Here is a 21,982-nt window from a genome sequence, read left to right on the forward strand (position 1 = left end):
CTTGGGAAGGCAAGGTACATTACAACACTTGACCTTACAAAGGGCTATTGGCAGATACCGTTAACTGAGGAGGCTAAAGAGAAGACTGCCTTTTCCACTCCAGAGGGCCTGTTCCAGTATGTTGTGATGCCATTTGGGTTACATGGGGCCCCTGCTACCTTTCAGAGGCTGATGGATCTGATTTTGAGACCACATCGTGATTATGCCGCTGCTTACCTGGACGATGTGGTAATTTTTTCGTCTGACTGGAAAAGTCACCTCGGGAAGGTACAGGGCGTGTTAGACTCCATTAGTGATGCAGGCCTAACCATAAACCCTGAAAAATGTGCAGTGGGTCTGGAGGAAGCAAGATACCTGGGTTATATCATTGGTAGGGGGCTGGTTAAACCCCAGATCAATAAGATTGAGGCGATACAGAACTGGCCTAGGCCAGTAACAAAGAAACAAGTGAGGGCTTTCCTTGGCATAACCGGGTACTACCGTCGGTTCGTGCCCAATTTTGCCTCCATGGCCACACCATTGACAGACTTAACAAAGGGTGGTAAGTCAGTGATGGTAAAGTGGAACCCCGAGGCAGAAAGGGCTTTTCAGTGTCTGAAGTCTGCCCTGTGTGACCAGCCAGTGCTCGTTTCCCCTGATTTTAGGAAACCATTTCTGGTTCAGACGGACGCATCTGCTAGAGGTTTGGGGGCAGTTTTGTCACAAGTGGTTAATGGGGAAGAACACCCAGTGCTGTACTTGAGTAGGAAACTGACCCCAGCCGAGGAAAATTATGCCATAGTGGAAAGGGAGTGTCTCGCCATCAAGTGGGCGTTGGAGTCCCTGAGATATTATCTCCTGGGCAGGGAATTCGTGTTGGTGACTGACCATGCTCCTCTGGCATGGATGAAACAGAATAAGGAGAGGAATGCAAGAGTGACCAGATGGTTTCTCTCCTTGCAAAATTTTAGATTTACAGTGGAGCATAGACCAGGGAAGTTACATGGGAATGCGGATGCGTTGTCCAGGGTGTACTGTATGGTTGCTGACGCTGTCTGGACCTCTGGTCTGGAGTCGACGGGGGGGATATGTGGTAAAGTGTATGGGAGAGTGGTTGGTGGGATATATGTCTCACCTGGTTACCTCAGACAGGCCTGGTAGCAAACCCAGGTGCTCTCAGGTGAGGCTTCCTAAGCTCGTTACTGGGGAGGAGGCCTTAAAAGAAAGGGCTGTTAGGTTTTCAGAGGGAGGGAGACACTGAATGAAGGAGCAGCTACAGCCAGCGCTGCAGCCCACCAGGTATGAAGCTTTACCCCATACAAAACTGGTTACTTTGCTTTGCGTCAGACCTTAGGCTGCTAGAGAGGTATCCTGCTGTTTAGTTAGAGCCGGACAGGCTTATAGTTTGTTTTGTTTACAAGGTGCTCTGTGATTACAACATCTAAATAAACACGCATTTACGTTGGAAACCTGTGTGAAACTGTCATTGCCGCCCCATGCGTGAGCTGTCCCCTACAATATATATATATACACACACACACACATATATGCCGTATTTGCTCGATTATAAGATGCGTTTTTTTCAGAGCATTTGTTTGTCTTATATTAGAGGTCGTCTTCTAATCAGACCTGAAATAGAGCTCTGACTACAGGACTAACATCCAGATCCCCCGCAGCACTGCAGGGGACCTGGATCCTCCTCTCCGGCAGCCGGTGGATATCTGTGCGATGTGCGGAGACGTGAAATAACTTTCCGGTGCTCCATCATAGAAGCCCCGGCGGAAGTACCGGCCTGCAGCAGCGGCGGTTGTGTACACGCATCGCGCAGACGTTCACTGGCTGCCAGAGAAGAGGATCCCCCCCACAGCGCTGCAGGGGACCTGGATCCTCCTCTCTGGCAGCCGGTGAACGTATGCGGGATGCGTGGACAGCCTCTGCTGCTACCAGACACTTCTGCCAGAGCTTCTATGATGGAGCACCGGCGTGACCCCACTTGAGGCCAGGGATTCTGGAGCACGGAAGACAAGTCTAGGGATGCATAATAAAAACTATGATTTTCTAAATCATAGTTTTTATTAAATATGAAGGGGCAGGGGCAGGAAATCAAATTCATTGGCTGAAAATGAATGGACCAAAAACAAAACCCAAAATGTGTCTGAATCATGTTTGACCCATTTGCACAAGTCTTCTGTATACTGGAAATTGCAGAGTATGTTTAGAGACGCGTATGGCTATTTTCCTAAAGTAAGGTTACATGAGGGAATCACTATTTAAGGATAAAGGACAATGAGGCACATGATAAATTGTGTCTAGCTGGGAAAATAACAATTCTGTCTGTTTCGAGACGCAGTAGGACGATAAAGCTTCTGGCACTGGGAGACCCCTACTGACATATAACCTTAATTTTAATAAAACACCAGGTTGCAAACAGAGGTCATATGGCTGGGTACTCTATCAGGGTTACAGTGAATGTATGTTCAATAATCTATGGATCCGAGTCTTAATTAGGTACCCAGTGTCAGACACACTTTACCGCACCTGTAAGACAGGCCACATAAAGTGACCCTGCTGAGCATCTGCCACCTGGCTACAGAAGCCTGAGCTGGCAGATTATTAGCGCACCAAGGGCCCCATAGAGATTTTAGGAGCCATTGTAGGTACCAATATAAAAACTGGACAGTACTAAACAGACTCCATTTAAAAAAATATACAACCTTGGTTTCACGTAAACATCCAGGGCCCACAATTCATAATACCAAACCAGCCGTGGCACGGGGCCCAAAAATGGATGACAGGCAAGCCTTTAACAGGTCCTATGGTAGCTTACTTATAACTTCTTGTTAATCCATTTACTTGAGTGCAATGATGTAACTATTGCCTAACTTTCAAATAAACATACTGTTCAATAGTATCTCTCAGAATCCCCCAAATAAAGGCTCTTGAACCTTTAGGTGAAAATGTTGAACTTTGGATTGCAAGAGGGTTCAGTGACCACTTTCACGGGTTTCCTTTTTATTTTTTTTTATAAGAAGAACGGTTACAAAAATTAATTTTCTTTGCACTGTACACAACATCTTTCATACTAACACCAACATCAACAAGGATACCCAAGAAACGCCTATATCTCTGAAACATTATACAAAACACAGAAATAATAAAAACTCAAGCAAATAATGTTAAAAAGGGTTAAAAAATGTTTAAAATACTTTATCTCCACTTAAGAGAACACAATAATATAACGTAATCTTTATCATATGAGAACAAAATACAAACAGTGAAATATAAAAAAGTTTTTTTTAAAAAAATCACAAAGCCAGATTCTCGAGGCGTGGCGTGGCATCCCTATATCCCGAATGGAGGAAAAAGTATCACTCCTATAAACAGTAAGATCTAGATTATGCCTGTCACACAAGCTATCTTACACAATATGATATCAACACCCCCGCATAAAAAAAAGAATATACCATATTTGCTCGATTATAAGACGACCCTGATTATAAGACGACCCCCCAAAATCTGAATATTAATTTAGGAAAAAAAGAAAAAGCCTGATTATAAGACGACCCTATAGGAAAAAAAGTTTTACCAGTAAATATTAATTCATGTAAACTATTTTTTCATATTGAATAAAAGCTATGATTGAGTAAAATATTTTTTGTTTCATGTCCTTTAATTTGCCAACTTGCCCCCCCAGTTATGCACATCTGCCCCCCAGTTATGCACATCTGCCCCCAGAAATGCCTTATACCCCTATATGCCACTCTGCCTCCCTGATATGCTTTTTACCCTCCTATATGCCACTCTGCCCATGATATGCCTTTTAACCCCCTATATGCCACTCTGGAGGTTAAAAGGCATATCATGAGACAGAGTGGAATATAGGGGGTATAAGGCATTTCTAGAGGCAGAGTGGCATATAGGAGGACACTTAGACACCCAGACACTAATTTACCCACTTACCCACCAAGACACTTACATACCCACTGTGACACACATACCCAGACACTAATATACCCACTCAGACACACTTCCAAACCAAGACTCAAGCACTTAAGCAACTAAAGCACTCGCCGCGATGGCTCAGCAGGCGCTTAGTATACTGCGGCTCCCACGGCATTACAGCATGACGCGGTGTGACCCCGCTAGGCCCCGCCTCCTCAAAAAAATTAAAGCGGTAAATCTACCGGATCCGCCTTCGACTTTGGGACGGCACAGTGCCGCCCGGGTCCCACGGGGTCTTGCTTCTGGAGTGCCGTGCCAAGAGCAATGATTTCCCTCAACCGGCTCTGCTCCCCGGCAGTGGGTGGGCTATCGCGACGCGGAGAAGGCGTCCCCCATGCTGAGAGCACGCTATGCAGGGAAAGGTACGCTGCTGCCCGCGCTTTCACGGCACTCGCTGATAGACACCCGGTAGCAGCTGAGGTTTCCAGACCGGAGGATCCAGATTCCCTGCAGCGCTGCAGGGAATCTGGATCTTAGTCTCATAGTCAGACCTCTGTTTGAGGTCTGATTAGAAGACGACCCCGATTACAAGACGAGGGGTATTTTTCAGAGCATTTGCTCTGAAAAAAACCTCGTCTTATAATTGAGCAAATACGGTAATATCGCTAAGCTTAGACAGCAGACGGCCTGATCATACCACTGACCACCAAACAATCATTCCAAAGTAATCGGCGGAATCTGGGCACCTAACAGAAAACCCATGTCGTTCTTCACACCGTTACTGGGAAGTATAAAACCCTTTAAGATATATTTAACAATATCATACAGAATACGGAGACTGTATTCTAGATATATTTTGCAACACATCTGAAGCTCCGGTTTATACGGCGTTCCAAACGACGTACGGAATATGAATTTATTTCTCTAAGGATACGATGTTAGCCAACGCCGAAATTACTTTTATGCACTAGAGCTTACTTTTAGTGAACATGGCTTTCTGTAACACTGGAGAGTCTCACGGTTTGCCAAGAAACATGAATACCCTTAGGATCATTGTGTTTTCTGGTTTTGATTCAGTTCTGCATATATTACTATAAAGTTAGAAACGTTGAAACAAATCTAACAGGTGCACCGGCATTTAAACAATGGTTTTCACTGAGCGCCATTCAGCAAAACCTTTGTGCGGCTCTGTACAGCGTCAACGGGTAGAATATTGCAACTGAAGGCATTACCTAAGCCCTGATCTTCTGTACCTTTCAATATGGACAAAAGAGGTTATAAATATATTGGGAACTTTCTAAATGATCTGACACTGAAATCTAGAAATAATAACCCTTTAATAGCCAATCATGAAGATTCTATGTAGTGACTGGGCAAAAGTGTCAACCAAATGGCTCTTATAGCGGTCCTCATGGAAACCTTTACTTATCATTATCAACCATAACATAGGAGCAACTTGGAGTCTTATATGATCACAGCGGTGTAGAATATGAAGGAATCGGACACAGACTGAGTGACCCTAAAACTATTTAACTATTTATTAAGAAGGGCCAGCTCAGCACTTATAGTAGGAGAAGCTCAGTCAGATAACCCTTCTTAGTACAGTAGCGAATTCAGTAATATAAAATGGTCAACTCATCTGCAAATTCCTACATGTAGTCAATACACCTTTATGAATTCTTTAACCTCTTTAGTGCCAGCTACATAGGTGATACATAGCAGGCAATGTGGGCTAAACCAACAAGCTGCCGTCCCTTACCTCCCGGCCTGAATATATGTGTAAAGACTGATGCCTAGCATTTACTGTTCAATGCCAAGACTTCGTTCGGGGAAAAGAGAATCCTGCGTACCGGTCTGTGACCAAACGGTAGCCTTTCTGTTAGCATAAAAATATAAATAATGATTTATAATGATGGCAGCAAATCGATCAAATTGGGCATGTCATAGTTAACCAAGAAGTTTCCCAATTGTATACCATAAGCGGAAGATGCCCTGTCTGACCCTCGGGGTGTAAGAATACCCAAATAATTGGGAGTTGGGTTAGCCTGGGGCATTGGTCCTGCTTATTCATTCTGAATCCTTCACCAATACTGCCACGAGCGGGCCGTGGAGATGTTAAGATTTACTGACAATAAAACGGCATATATTTTTATTTTTGAATATTAATTGTAGTTACGTGAGGTCTTATGAGATTACTGTACTGCCTGAATAATACGGCTGATCCTCAACACAATCACTAAATACCATGGTGACTGTTTCATAGTTATAAAGAAGGAGGTTTATAAAAAAAAATCTGGAAACCAACCACAAAAGCAGTAAGTTGCTGAGAACGTCCAATTGGCAAATATTTACACTCATTTATTTACACTAGACGGCAATGCACTCATAATTCTGGGCATTGAGACATCATTTCGGTGAATTTACCTAATAAATAATAAACTACTTCTAGCAAGTTACTTCCAAGCACTTAGTGCTCAGAAAAGTTCTCTGTTTGAAATATCATGAACTTTAATTCTGTATTCTAGAATGGGTCCCTCAAGACAAGATATCCTTGAGGCCAAATCAGATCTTATCAGAATAAATAAAAATAATTATCAGAAAGTATTACAAAGAATGATAATCGTAACATACACAACGAGTTTTCAAAAAATGTTATTATTAACTAGGTTCAAACAAGTTCAAACAAGCTTGCATGCCTATACCCCAAAGTTAGGGATCTAAAAAAATATTCAGTAATGAAAAAAAAAATTTTGGGAGAATTTAGGCAATTCAAAGAAAATGTTATCAATACATTTGCCTTTAATAGGCTTTTAAACTTTTCTTGTTTTTGAACAACCACACACCATCCCCCCAGGTGATCTCCTTTTACTATGTTACCATTTTCTATGTTAACATGGTTCTTTTAAGACTGTATATACAATTTCTAGAACCTGTTTTGTTATCTGTAGTTTTTCTATTCCTCTGCTGTCAATTTACAGATACATAAAATAAGAACCACACAACAAAAAATGAATGGGCTTACTTAAAAAAGACAAAGTTTACAAAATTCATTCAAGGGTCTAGATCAAGACAACCTGCAAAATATATCATTTAAACAGTGAATCCAGAATAAAAGGTGGAATACTGTTAGATAAATTTGTTGTGGGAAAGCAATAGAGATCTGAGATCTGTAAACATGAGACCCTTAATTATCTGGGCAGTTACTAAATGGCAAGCATGTTCCCCGCCAGCATGTGCCTAATCAATGCTGACAGAGATGGTTCAATAGCTGGTGTGGTTTGTACTGTTTTACCCTGTCTAGCAGTATCTCACCCATTTCCCAATTGGAATTGTGCCATGTATACAAATATAAGGTAGAACTTATAATAGTAAGCAACCTATTCGCCAAATTACTTGAAGAACTACGGTACTTCTAAAAAAAAAAATCTAAAGAACAAGTGTGGTTTGTATGATAGTTAAGCAACATTCTTGGTGGCCACCGACAGGATCTGATCCCTTGTCTCATGCATTTAACCACAACACTGAACGATTATCTCAGCGTATGCAACAAGAACCTTTCCATGGAATCATAACTAAAACTTTGGGTTGTGTCCATCACATATTATCAGTGTCTAACAGTACCCTTTGGGCGATCCTGGTGTATTTTACGTGGCATTCCAACGCTGCCGATCATCTTAAAATGTATCTCCAAAGTATAGGACAGGGTTCTCTCTAACTAATCACCCCTTAGCACATTTCCCTCCAATACCGCTAAAATCCTACCTGTTGTCGGCATGCCATTTAGAAATGGATAATGCTGTATATAGAACAAAGACGGTTAAATCAGAAAACTGCCATTTTTCAACAATCAACATCTTTTTATTACCGACAGTCCGGCAGTGTGAATACTCATCGATGGAGAATGCAGAAAATTAACGTTTTTCCTTAATAATTATATTGTTTTCTGGTTTCATGGGGTAGTTCATTTAGATGATTCATGGCCCTTCGTATCACCTGTGACTGGCGAGGGTGATCGGGCAGGTCTAAAAATTCCATGGTTCACACACTTGGGCTTTAAATGTTTTAAAAGTCGCTGGAAGTAATCACCCTACATTATATTTCCTCCTACACTCTTCCATTGAAAATATGGCTTTTGCCGTATTCACCAGTTTTATGATTCATAGTTATAACAATTTTTAGCCTTTTGTGAAATATTTACATATAAAGGACACAGCTTTAGCTCAGTGCAGTTTCATTCCACCATTCCCTATTCCTTCTTTTCTATTGTAATTGCTCTTGGTACAGCTAAAAGTTAAACTCTATTTTAACTAGGTATTTAAAAACGTTTCTAATACATTACACTTTATAATTGAAAGGGAAGAGCAGATGCAGAGTACATTTTAAGAGCACTACTGTGGTTTCAGGGGTGGGATGTCCCGGGTAGACAAGGTGCAGGGGCAATGGCCCCACTGTGGTGGTAGCATGGAAGCTCTAACACGCGTGAGCTGCTTCTGTAGACACGTTAGTGAGTGAGGCGTGTTAACGATAATTATAAGGTACAGGGGGCTTTATATACCCCCATGTCAGAAGGTGCCATTCCTCCTTTGAAGGGTTAATTTTATGTTTGGTGGGCATTATCAGCAACAATGGTCTTTGCAATTAAGAATCAGAGGTTAAAGAAGCTGTCCCACCTAGCGTGCATCATAAAACATCACTAGATAAGTGCTGTATCATGTACACGAGAAGGACAATCTGCAGAAATTTTATTTCCCTGTCTCATAAATACATTATTAGTAGGTAAATAAATTTACCAGGGCTGCTTAGCAACCGAGTCCTGCCCTAAATGTCGCTTTGCTTGGCCGACACCAATCATAGGCTCAGAAATGTCTTAGACTTGAGAAAGGGAGAAGAGCTCCCGAAAGCTTGTCATTCCAAAATTCTGTTAGTCCAATAAAAAAGGTATTATCACAAGATACTTATTCCATCTGTTATTTGATATATATATATATATATATATATATATTAAATGCACACAGTGTTGTAGAGTATGATGTCACTATATAACTCAGTAAATAAGTATTTACAAAAATTAAATATACACTAAGGGACTGAAATGCGGAAGTTTCTCTTTCATATAAGATGTACACTAGTTTAGGGTCACTTAACTGTTTTCATGGAAAACAAGGACATTTGTAGCTGAAACGTCAGCTAGGGTCGATTGTCATCTTCAGTCCGGCTATAGATCTCACCGTTATGGTAATTATCCGTCAGTTATTATTTAGTTGCCCTTTATTTAGGAATGCATAAATCTATATGCCACCTTTCTCCTCTCGTGTAATTATTTCGATCTGTCGTTAGTCTGCAGTATATACCGTATTTGCTCGATTATAAGACGAGGTTTTTTTCAGAATGCTCTGAAAAATACCCCTCGTCTTATAATCGGGGTCGTCTTATAATCAGACTTCAAATAGGTCTGACTATGAGACGACTAAGATCCAGATCCCCCGCAGCTGCAGGGGACCTGGATCCTCCTGTCACCCCCCGCCCCGCCCCACTTACCGGTACTTCTGAGTCCCCGGTGTAGCTGGGGCAGCGCGTAGAGCTCTACGCGATTCGCGTAGACAACTTCCGCTGCAGCAGGAAGGAGGTGTGGCTAGCAGCGGGGGTTGTCTGCGTCCATAGCGCAGACCTTCCCCGGCTGTCAGAGATCAGAGTTCCACGCATCGGTGCCGGTGCCGCACCGGTGCTTGGAACTCTGATCTCTGACAGTCGGGGAAGGTCTGCGCTATGGACGCAGACAACCCCCGCTGCTAGCCACGCCTCCTTCCGGCTGCAGCGTAAGTGCGTGGGATCTACACGCTGCCCCGGCTACATGACAGGGAAGTCAGAAGCACCGCTAAGTTTGGGGGGGGGAGTGTTAAATGGGGGGCATAAGGCATTTCTAGAGGCAGAGTGCTCTGTGAAATGCCTTTTAACCCTCTTAATGCCACTCTGCCTCAAGAAATGCCTTTTTAACCCTCTATATGCCATTCTGCCTCCTGAATGCCTTAAACCTCCCTATATGCCACTCTTCCCCATAATATGCCTTTTAACCCTCTAAATGCCAGAGTGGCATATAGGGGTATAAGGCATTTCTGGAGGCAGAGTGGCACATAGGGGGTCAAAAGGCATATCATGGGGCACAGTGGCATATAGGGTTAAAAGGCATATCATGGGGCACATTGGCATTTAGAGGGTTAAAAGGGATATCATGGGGCACAGTGGCATATAGGGGGTATAAGGCATTTCTGGGGCAGATGTGCATAACTGGGGGGCAGGTTGAAAATAGAAGGAAATAAAACCAAAATATTTTTCTCAATCATAGCTTTTATTAAAAAAAAATTGTTTACATGAAGTAACATTTACTGGTAAAACTTTTTTCCTATAGGGTCGTTTTATATTCAGGCTTTTTATTTTTTCCCCCTAAATTAATATTCAGATTTGGGGGGTCGTCTTATAATCGAGCAAATACGGTATAATGCTTTGGTGGTCTCTCTTCCCTTCTCCCGCAGGCAGGTTACATAGTCTGCTATTCTAAATGTTGCTTTGTCACTCCTGGGACTGTCATATTTTCAGGTCTAAGGGAAAAGGTCCTATTCTACTTCGTGGTGAAGTGTCCAAAAAACGGCACAGCACAAATAGAAGATAGAAGCCCCTGGGGGACCAGTGATTCATATGTTTAAAATGTAACAGCAGAAAGGTATCATCATTCAGAAGGTGCACAGACAAGGATATGTAAGGCTTTCAGGATAATTGAAATTGACCCATAATTCACAAGTAGCCAAGGGATATTCTATTATTTTGATGGCTCTTGAAGCAATGAACCAAATAAACAAAATATGATTTTAGTTGGAAAAAATGTCCCCAGATGCATGGGTATTAATGCACTTAACGATTAATAGTTCATCAAGAATGTGCTTCTGATTAGTCTAAAATTGAATGAATAATATTTAATCCGCAAAATAAGTATTTGGGTTTTACCTAAACAACTACCGTGATGAAAAACAAAATATGCAAAATAGCCAAGTTTAGTCCGTGAAATGTATAGTCAACAAACCTCCAAAGTGCCCATGTGTAGGAGGTGATGGTCCTAGACCGAGGCTCGGATAAAAAGTTATATAAAAAAATAGGTATATGCTATAATATGCAGTGGAGCCTAATGAGATCTACAATCATAATTAAACTAAACAAAGCATGACAGTCACCAGCCTCTCCATTTTTCAACATACAGCTGGATTAGGGGGTAAAATTATTATTATTATAATTAAAAAAAAAAAAAAAAAAAAAAAGATTGTGAGGATGCTGTGGCCCTATCTCTCTGTTTGGGGATGCTTACTGGGCAGACCAGGTGTTCAATGCTGCAGCTTCTACCTCAATCCTTTAGGCCCTCTCCGATACACTACCGCTTTTGGGCCACTTAGACATTTCCTTGTTTTTGAAAGAAATGCAAATTTTGTCCATTAACATGAAATGGATCAGAAATCCAGCGCAGACAGGGTTAATGTTGTAAATGACTATTGTAGCTGGAAACGGCTGGTTTTTAATGGAATCTCTTCGTAGGCATACAGAGGCCCTTTATCACTCCCATCACTCTACCCTTCACAAGAGGGTGTCCATCTCATATCTTTACCCCTCGGGCCCTGCCTCGCAGCCCTGAGGAATAATGGCTGTAATGATCTGATAAAGTAATAAACATCCAGGCCATTGACTGGTTATAGAAGCCGTTGGCACTTGTATGAGGGGCTAAGTAAAATACAGAATTAAATTTAGTAAAAAAAAAAAAAAAGTCTAAAAATTCCTCAGTCTGCAGAAGGAAAACTATGAAAATTAACTAAATGAAATATTTCGATATAATCAGAATTTTTCTCACATACACAAATTCATCAAAAATGTTCTTACTCATTTGTTGGAGACTCACATGTAATTTCACCGTAATTTGCAATTGTGTCATTTTCTGCTCTAAAAACTGTCTGTTAACACAGAAAGCATTATCTGCATAACAAGAGAGAGAACACGGATGACTCCAGCACTCTGTAAATCTAAGAAGCACTGATGTAAAATATTTATTATTAGAAAATTTATCGCACTCATGCGTATTATAAAAATGCTTTTTCAAGTTTTAAATGGGTAACAGTGTATAAAGCGGTGAACCCGTTAACACTTTTTCAAGTGCCGACAACAGACTTAATGCGGATTTGAGCTTCTTAGCACACTATCAAAACTTCCTATAACCTGTGCCTTTTTTTTTTTTAATTTTTTTTTTTTTGTGTCCCCAAACCAGTTTAGTTGACCAAAATGCCACAAAATATATTAATGTAAGCGCCTTAAATTTTAACTATATATATATGCGTTTTTTGGGAGTCACAGGGCACAAAAAAGAACATGTCCTTTCCTTTTACCAAATTTGAAATTTTCTAATTTTATTTTGTGACGCCTATGTCTCATTTGGGACTGTTTAGCGGCCCCCCAGCTCACAATACATAGTATAGTACAATAAGTATATCATTTTGGAGAGAAGACAAGCCAGAGTATTTCACTAGGAGCATTTGGACACGTAACATAAATCTAGATGGTCACCAGTCCCTGGCAAAGGGAGCCCTAACATTCATTGTCAATGTTTTTGTCACCAACCTTTCCATGTTTCTTAGGACTGCACAGACTGCATGCAAAAAACCCTTTAAAAGGAAGTCTCGTGTGATCATGTCATTGCCCGAGTCCTCAGGCCTGGGTAACCCACACTGCTATTTTATTCATGATATTCTATCATCAATTTAGAAAGCCATGAAGGTTTTAAGGGGTTAAACAAGTTAGAAAATGAGACATCTGTCTCCTCCTAGGAAGCGTCCCCAATTAAATGATTGTCTAAATACCTCTACATTAGTCTGCTATTACATCGCAGTGCTTGTAAAGTACATTTTACTCTAAGCGCCCTTTTTTCTCAATCATCCCATTTATCTCTGTCAGGACAAGGGTTTTTTTGTTTTTTTAGCTTTGCTACAGTTACACTTAGGGTTTAGGGCAAAATTATGCATCACATAACATGATATAGTGGTAAAAAAAAAAAAAAAAACCATACCCCCCATTATTTCTTTATATATGACAAACTAAATTTTCAACATAATTACAAATACATAATTTTCTTAAAAGCTTCTATCCACTATATGACCAAAAGTATGTAAACACCTTACCATCACCTATACGAGCTTGTTTGAAATTCCAAAACCATGGACCACCAACTTTGCCGCTATAACAGCTTCCATTCTTCTGGGAAGGCTTTCCACAAGATTTTGGGGAGTTTCTGTGGGATTTTTTGCCCATCCATCCAGTAGAGCATTTGTGAGGTGAGGCACTGATATTGGAGGAGACTCCCGGCTCGGCAATCTCTGTTCCAGTTCATCCCAAAGGTGTTCGATGGGGTTAATGTCAGGGCTCTGTTAAGTCGAGTAAACTTCTTCCACACCACCATGTATTTATGGAGCTAGCTTTGTGTGCCGAGGCACAGTCATGCTGGAATAGAAAAGGGCCTTCCCCAACCTGGTGCCACCAAGTTGGAAGCAGAGCATTGTCCAAAATATCTGTGTTTTTTAATTAATATTACCCTTCACAGGAAGTAAGGGGCCCAAACCCTGAAAAACAGCCACCCTCCTCCACCAAACGTTACAGCAGGCGCTATGCATTCCAGTAGGTAGCGTTCTCCTGGCGTCCGCCAAACCCAGATTCTGTGAGTGTTCGTGATCTAGCGCTTCGTGGCTGAGTTGTTGTTATTTCTTGATACTTCCACTCCATAATAATAGCACTTAAAGTGGACTGGGGCGCATCTAGCTGGGCATTCATTCGTGCAAATTTGTGAGCAAATTCTTCTGCTACTCAAGGCAGAAAATGAGGCGCTTTAGCTTCCTCCTCCTGCCTACTTAGATAATTGAGTGGCACTGATTTCAGATACCCAGCCTCTGACCTGCTTCTTCACGACTGCTCGTTTTAAAACCCATTTTAACAGCATCCAGGCAGGTCAAATGTACAGTAAAACACGTGAGGCAATTGTATGCATGCTGGGAATTGTAGTTGACAAGAAACATCCTTTCCCAGTTAAATTCACATGCATGTCCATGCCTTCATAAAGGGCACCAGCTGTGAGGGATATCAAGACAGTAAAATAGATTGCATCGAGAACATTTTACTTTGACACAAACTTCCTTATCATCCCATTAATAAACTCTACCTTTTAGCTGCTGCATCCACCTGATGCACAGCTGGGCTGATCACATAAACGTTTTATATTCCTATCTCACACAGCTGGAAATTGGCGCTCGCGGTTTAAAAGCATTCCAAAACCTTATACTAGCAGAACCGTTCGGATGCTTCTCGTAATGTTTGAAGAGGAAAAAAGGCGCCGGGAAAGGAAAATACACACACAGATGTTAACCGGGAGGTCATTTCCAGTGGCCGCAAGGCGAGTGGTGCTCTTGAGATGCCCAGCCCCATCGTTCTTGCACCCCATTCCGCTTCCAGATGCCAAGACCCCTAGTCACGGCTCTGACTTTAACCTACACGCTAGATAAAGGGTCAACGCAACCAGTGATCCTTACCTGGTTTTATTATTTGTTTTTTTCTGATGAATGCAAGTTTGTATTGTACTCGTCTTATTTTTTATTATTATTAATATTATTATTATTATTATTATTATACCAGAACATCCTCCAAGAATAACCAAGACAAAGATTGCTGAAGCAAATGTGGTTTGCCTCGTTGGTCACTGGATAAATGGTCGTGATTGCCCCTTTTAGAAATACTCATATTCGCGTATGAAAGTTGGTTTTATCAGTCTGTTTTATGGCAGATGAGATGCTGCCATTGGTATATTCTGATGGCTATTTCAATGACTATTCTAATTTAGCTGCCTTTTGATTTTAATATTTTTCTTTATTCTTCATTTTATTGTTGTTTGGATTTTACTCCTCTATGTCTCCTTCCAGCTCTGTCTGCATTTTTTTATTTGCAGTGTTACCCATAAATAAAGAAATAAATGAAGCCCACGGGGGCCAGAATGGACTAGAGTGGGCCCTGACAGAGTGCTGAGCAGGGCTAGGCTAAGGCAGGAATTGTGGATTTTAGGGGAGGAGTTTTGGTAGGAGGATATTTAAGTTTGGTGATCACAGGGGTAAGGATCCATTTTGTTTAACCTTACCTGGTGGTGTTTGTCCCACCCTCCCTCCCATTATGTGGTTGAGTTTGTGGAGTAGTGTTGCTGCATTAGTCACAGTTGTGGGCGGTAGCTTGCCAGGTATCCATGGGGTTAATGTGGTGGTATGATCCTTGGTGGTCATAACTGGTGGGAGGTTCCTTGCAAGGAGTGGTGCTCGGAACCTCGGGTCCGGGTTGGGGCATCCTGGTATGTCCCTTCCCAAATTGGTGTATGGTATGGTGTTGCTGCATTAGTCACAGTCGTGGGCGGTAGCTTGCCAGGTATCCATGGGGTTAATGTGGTGGTATGATCCTTGGTGGTCATAACCGGTGGGAGGTTCCTTGCAAAGAATGGTGCTTGGAACCTCGGGTCCGGGTTGGGGCATCCTGGTATGTCCCCTCCCAAATTGGTGTGTGGTATGGTGTTGCTGCATTAGTCACAGTCGTGGGCGGTAGCTTGCCAGGTATCCAAGGGGTTAATGTGGTGGTATGATCATTGGTGGTCATAACCGGTGGGAGGTTCCTTGCAAGGAGTGGTGCTCGGAACCTCAGGTCCGGGTTGGGGCATCCTGGTATGTCCCCTCCCAAAATTGGTGTGTGGTATGGTACCTGGATAACTTGGCAAGCTAGGTTGGTTTTGGTTACGTCATTGTCTCTGTTAACGCATCTATGTTTATTATTTCAGGTTTTACAGGACAATGACTGTTAAATAAAACGGCTGTGGCCTTTTCAAACCCATCTTGTGTGTTGGTGTTTTATTTAATTGAGCAAATGAGCCAAGCCTGGCCCGTGAGTCGAAGCTACATCTGTCATGAAGCCCACGGGGGCCAGAATGGACTAGAGTGGGCCCTGACAGAGTGCTGAGCAGGGCTAGGCTAAGGCAGGAATTGTGGATTTTAGGGGAGGAGTTTTGGTAGGAGGATATTTAAGTTTGGTGATCACAGGGGTAAGGATCCATTTTGTTTAACCTTACCTGGTGGTGTTTGTCCCACCCTCCCTCCCATTATGTGGTTGAGTTTGTGGAGTAGTGTTGCTGCATTAGTCACAGTTGTGGGCGGTAGCTTGCCAGGTATCCATGGGGTTAATGTGGTGGTATGATCCTTGGTGGTCATAACTGGTGGGAGGTTCCTTGCACGGAGTGGTGCTCGGAACCTCGGGTCCGGGTTGGGGCATCCTGGTATGTCCCTTCCCAAATTGGTGTATGGTATGGTGTTGCTGCATTAGTCACAGTCGTGGGCGGTAGCTTGCCAGGTATCCATGGGGTTAATGTGGTGGTATGATCCTTGGTGGTCATAACCGGTGGGAGGTTCCTTGCAAAGAATGGTGCTTGGAACCTCGGGTCCGGGTTGGGGCATCCTGGTATGTCCCCTCCCAAATTGGTGTGTGGTATGGTGTTGCTGCATTAGTCACAGTCGTGGGCGGTAGCTTGCCAGGTATCCAAGGGGTTAATGTGGTGGTATGATCATTGGTGGTCATAACCGGTGGGAGGTTCCTTGCAAGGAGTGGTGCTCGGAACCTCAGGTCCGGGTTGGGGCATCCTGGTATGTCCCCTCCCAAAATTGGTGTGTGGTATGGTACCTGGATAACTTGGCAAGCTAGGTTGGTTTTGGTTACGTCATTGTCTCTGTTAACGCATCTATGTTTATTATTTCAGGTTTTACAGGACAATGACTGTTAAATAAAACGGCTGTGGCCTTTTCAAACCCATCTTGTGTGTTGGTGTTTTATTTAATTGAGCAAATGAGCCAAGCCTGGCCCGTGAGTCGAAGCTACATCTGTCATGAGTTACGGGAAGTCACAAGATAATATGTAAAAATAACAAATGCTAGGCCTACGGTGTCCTTGATCAGCTTTTACGGCATGTTTGTTCGTTTCCAAGAAGAATTAACTAAAATATTATAAGATTTTATTAACTGTCACAATGTAGCTATCCGTAAACTACATTTTTTGTTTCTTCTGTTATTAAAAGTTCCCGGTGGATTTCTATGACCGGTGACAAATTTCAGTAGAATGCAAGTTCCTCAAGGGAAAAACTCAGTTCTTCCCAATATTTTTTTACTGTGTAATTAAGAGTTGATTGATGAATGTTACAAAATTGATAGATGACAAAGCAGAAGCCAAGTTTTCAGAAGAATCTCAGATCCTCAGTTAGGTTCTTTGCACATCTAGCATTGCACCAATACACTGAAAGCCACCAAGAGGCACCCCCATTGAATAGTTTCTATATAATACATGCAGATTGCAGCTGGGTGGTCTAGTAAGCTCTCTGCTTCACATTAAACCTCATGCCAAGGTTCTAAATCCTGCATCATTACTGGTGTTAACTATGAAAGACTTCTGCATGATGACCTGTGTGTTTAAACGCTAGGAGATACATGAATAAAGGAAACTTGGAGTAAAACAAATGCAGTAGGATATGCATTCACATTGAAAGGCATAGGGAAATGTATCAATAAGCGTAACATTTTTCAAGAAGGGTTCCAAACCAGATCCTATAGAATGCTTTACATCATGAATGAGGATTTCACTAATCCTTGTTCAGCAGTCAATCTGCACCATGATGGCGCACATCACCATATATAATTATTATTCATTATTTTCTGACATCATATCTGCAAACTTCTCCATTGGGCAGTAGTGGTTTGGTGAAGAGGAGGGGCTAGCATGTGGGATGGGTCCAGCCACACACATGGGCGGGGTTAGCTCAGGCAGCCTTAATTGGGCTGAGAGTAGGAGGGGCGAGTCCAAACGCCACTCCCCTGCCGAGAGGAAGGTGACCCGTAGAAGAAGCGCTTCATCTGGAGACTCTGGGTCAAACCTGGAGCGTTCCTAACAAAGCTTGACATACACATACATAGAGAACATACTTAAAATAAAATGTATTCTTCCCGGTAAAATATTTTCTTTTTAAATTAATCATTAATTAACGCATCTTACACTTACCATGTTGATTATATGGGGTAAATTAACTGTTTCAGTGGTTAATGCTGAAGAAGTGCTAGTCCCCGATGCCCTCTGTGAGTTGATTCACATTACATTACATCCAATTAACTCTCCATTAGGGTTTCATATTCACATTAAGTGCTTTTGGCTATACGAGGCGGCCGTCACTATTAGTTTTCAAGATATCAGTGATGTGAGAGAATGTACTGGTGCCGAATGACGTGGGATTATTTTTTTAATATTGAGTTATTATGCAGACTTCCCAGAGTAAGAATATTCATTTTTTCAATGCGCTAACAGTAATAAGATTTATTTAGGATAAAGTATACATTCTTTCCAATTACATTCCGCTGCCAGAAACATCTCTTTATTTTGAAGCAAACCGCATTCTTATAAACAGCATCAGAGGAAACCTCAGTTAAATTTTAAGGTCAAGTAAAACTATATTGTCCTGCTTCCCCCACCTGTTCAGCCGCATTTCTTGCTTTAGGTTCCTTTTGTTACCCTTCTCATTTTTTACCCCATGTCTCCACCGTCCATTTTTTTTTTTATTTAGCCCCCTGGTCCCTTTTTTCCCCCTCTTACCCCATATCCCTTCCTGTATCTGTCACCTAGTCCTAATTGTCCCTTCCTGTCCACTTCTGTCCTCCATCTCTTTTAGCCTCTTGCCCCCTTCCATGTTTCTTGTTAGTCCTCTACCACTTTATTTACCTCTCAGTCCCAGTCCTTGTTTGTTCTCTTGCTATCCTTCCTTGTGTGTATCAATTTCCGTGGAGAAAAGGTGGAAGACAATGAAGGTGGCCATGGAAGATCATCAGGTAGGGTGCACCAAAATGTCATGGTCAATACGCCCCAGGACCCAAACAATTGTACGCTGTGTACCCCCTGATCGTGGGCCTGTCATTACTGTATATATACATACACATCAGCAGCGGACCACATCAACTTCTAAAACATGCAACATATACATTTTAAATATACTCTTACCCCAGCATAATTAATATGCACGCTAACGGTGTTTTCTATACACAATCAATTACAAAACGGTAACCCTATCGGTCGTGCTTAAACTTTGACCTCCCTATAGGATGCATGTCATGGTTTTTTTTCATGCGAGCCATTAAACCGAGTAATTAACTAGACGAGCTGGATGCGTAAAGTCAGGGAAGGTCGAAAAACCAACAGAAGACTACATTTATTACAACATGCGGACTGAAGAGCTCACAGACTAATGAGTTTTCCCAATCAAGGATACTGCCATTTTTAATACAGGCCGTCTGTGAATCTACAAGGGCGGTGTCATCAGGAAACAAAAGTGAATTAGGGAAGGATTTACTGTAAACCGAGTGCGGTTCAAGGTCAGAAACCGTCATCTAGAGTGATCGCCATGCTGGGAAGCTCAAGGACAAAAATGGGCTCAAGACTAATGGCATTCAGAATATATACATGAGGACTAAGCTCAAGAGGCACTCAAACACCTAATGCACAGATGGATCTATTATCAAACTCCATTTACAGACAAATCCAGATTTGTTGGGTCCCTAAACACTCTCATTAATCAGGTGAGTTTACAGGAGAGCTGCGTTTCTTCTTCTTCACCTCACTATACATTATGATGGTCCAACCCCAGGGAGCTTCTGCTGCAGGATGAGCTTTGCTGGCCCTGTATAATGTATAGTTAAATTAGTGAGAATCTTCCAAAGTTTCTTGAAACATTGAATAATACCTGAAACACGGCTAGTTCAGCCCTTCATAATGGAGAAACATGCCAGGTTTGGACCTTCGTAATGAATAGTGAAGCGATAGCGTGAAAAACCACAACTCTTCAAAAAACTGTCCTGTCAGCTCTCCCTTCACACAGGACAACTCAAAGAGGAACACTCTGCAGAGCACAGGACAACTCAAAGAGGAACACTCTGCAGAGCACAGGACAACTCAAAGAGGAACACTCTGCAGAGCACAGGACAACTCAAAGAGGAACACTCTGCAGAGCACAGGACAACTCAAAGAGGAACACTCTGCAGAGCACAGGACAACTCAAAGAGGAACACTCTGCAGAGCACAGGACAACTCAAAGAGGAACACTCTGCAGAGCACAGGACAACTCAAGGAGGAACACTGCAGAGCACAGGACAACTCAAAGAGGAACACTCTGCAGAGCACAGGACAACTCAAGGAGGAACACTCTGCAGAGCACAGGACATCTCAAGGAGGAACACTCTGCAGAGCACAGGACATTCTTTACTATAACTTTCTAAACTACCGCACTGACGTTATAAACTAATGTCTTACTGGGAGGTTACGGTTTGCCGATACGCTACAACTGTTTATTCCCCATTTATAGACCCCCCTGCACTGCCCCCCTCAGCGTATGAAATGCACAGGATCTCTATATTTCAGTAATAACAGCAAGGGGCAGAGAATGTATTTATCTGAATGTGTCTTCCAGAAAGAAAGAGAAAAACATGAAATATGTAATAAATATATTCATGTTAAGAGTGTGCTTTCTGTCAATCAGTGTAATTTTATTGCAGGTATTAAGACGCTGAGATCGGCAGCAGCCTGTGGCAGAGCCAGCATTACCTAATCCATTTCTTATCCCGAGGATCTCTCCCTCCGCCTCACCCAATCAGCAGCAAGCATCAATCTAACTCTATGGGACTGATAACTTAATGAGGAGGAATAATTATGCAGAACCCGAGAACAGAACATTAGTATAGCTGACCATGGAACACACATAGGGTGGGTTTCTAACGCATTCTTTTTTTTTTTACTATTTTAACCTATAAACACCATAGCTCCCTTCATAGACCTTTCTTTAAGAATATTTTTTCAATTTTGTTTTTTTAAAGTTGTTTTCAAGCATCTTTTGGAAGATCGTGCATTACTCACCTCCATATCCCACTGAAACTGTACATAGAGCTGACACACCGGGGCAATGTGGGAGGGTTGAGTCCATCGGACAGCATAACGAGGGCTGGGGCTCCATACAGCACAAGGTACTTGACGTAAAAAAATAAAACTTGAGCCAAAGCGAGACCACCTGGAAGCAAAGAAGACCCCCCCCACAATTACTTCATGTAGCTTCATGTTATCAAATGATTTGCAAAGATTTATTGCAATAAAAAGGTATTACATTCTATTCAGAACATCTATTGCCATCAACTCCTCTCAAAGCACAATAAAAAAGTGCATAATGAACACTGACTATATGGTTTGGTAACAAAAATAAATATGACCATCCTAGAAAAACATATTTCCAAAAACGGGTACAAGAGCCGGTTTGGATTACGATTTTAATTACCTTGCCCGCTTTCCCCCACCTCCAGCTCTAGGCTTGCAGGATATATGCTCGGATGGGTTCGCTCACCTGCACAAAGTTCCAGGGGGTCTATTGAGACCCACCAAGCCCATGTACGGAACGTATTCCCATTTACTTTCACTACAACATCCCTAGATGACAGAGGACGTAAGAGTACGTCCCATGGTTTTTGCACCGGGAGAGGTACATAGGAGATCAGGGTTTCTTCCTTGCTTGAGCATTCCACTTCTTCTTCTCTGACACAATCATCTCCCTGTTTTATTTTGTTTTTAAATACCCAACTTGCCTTCATTAGACTCTTCCCTATAATTTAGTTGATTTTTGTTGAACCCGGCTGCTAGAGGGGAAAAAGAGACTGGGGACACATGAACAGCATCATCGTCTAAATGTCCTGCAACACAACACCAAGTGAATTGAGCAGCGTTACTCGGTGAAACACAGATCAAAACAAGTAAAACAGCCTACGAGCACACCGTTAACATCTATAAGAACAGGTCATCATTTGTCTATCATCTGTTTGTACAGCCTTACGGAATATGTTTGTGCTACATTTATAAAAAAATGTAACGGTAACAGGATCCCTATAAGTCACAAAAA

At 42.1% G+C, this 21,982-nt stretch overlaps 1 protein-coding gene across 1 annotated transcript in view; it reads right to left on the reverse strand.

The window, feature by feature from the left end:
- LOC149303119 (protein-cysteine N-palmitoyltransferase HHAT-like) overlaps positions 1-21,982 on the reverse strand; it is a 105,870-nt gene that overhangs the window by 60,241 nt on the left and 23,647 nt on the right. The window contains exon 7 of the mRNA XM_089481331.1: positions 20,956-21,106. Within this exon, the coding sequence (XP_089337457.1) occupies positions 20,956-21,106 (151 nt within the window). The remainder of the gene's footprint in view (positions 1-20,955; positions 21,107-21,982) is intronic.

The sequence above is a fragment of the Sceloporus occidentalis genome, unplaced genomic scaffold (assembly GCF_023333645.1).
Source record: "Sceloporus occidentalis isolate IW3139 unplaced genomic scaffold, rSceOcc1.0.p SCAF_15, whole genome shotgun sequence".
In the NCBI taxonomy this organism is placed as follows: Eukaryota; Metazoa; Chordata; class Lepidosauria; order Squamata; family Phrynosomatidae; genus Sceloporus; species Sceloporus occidentalis.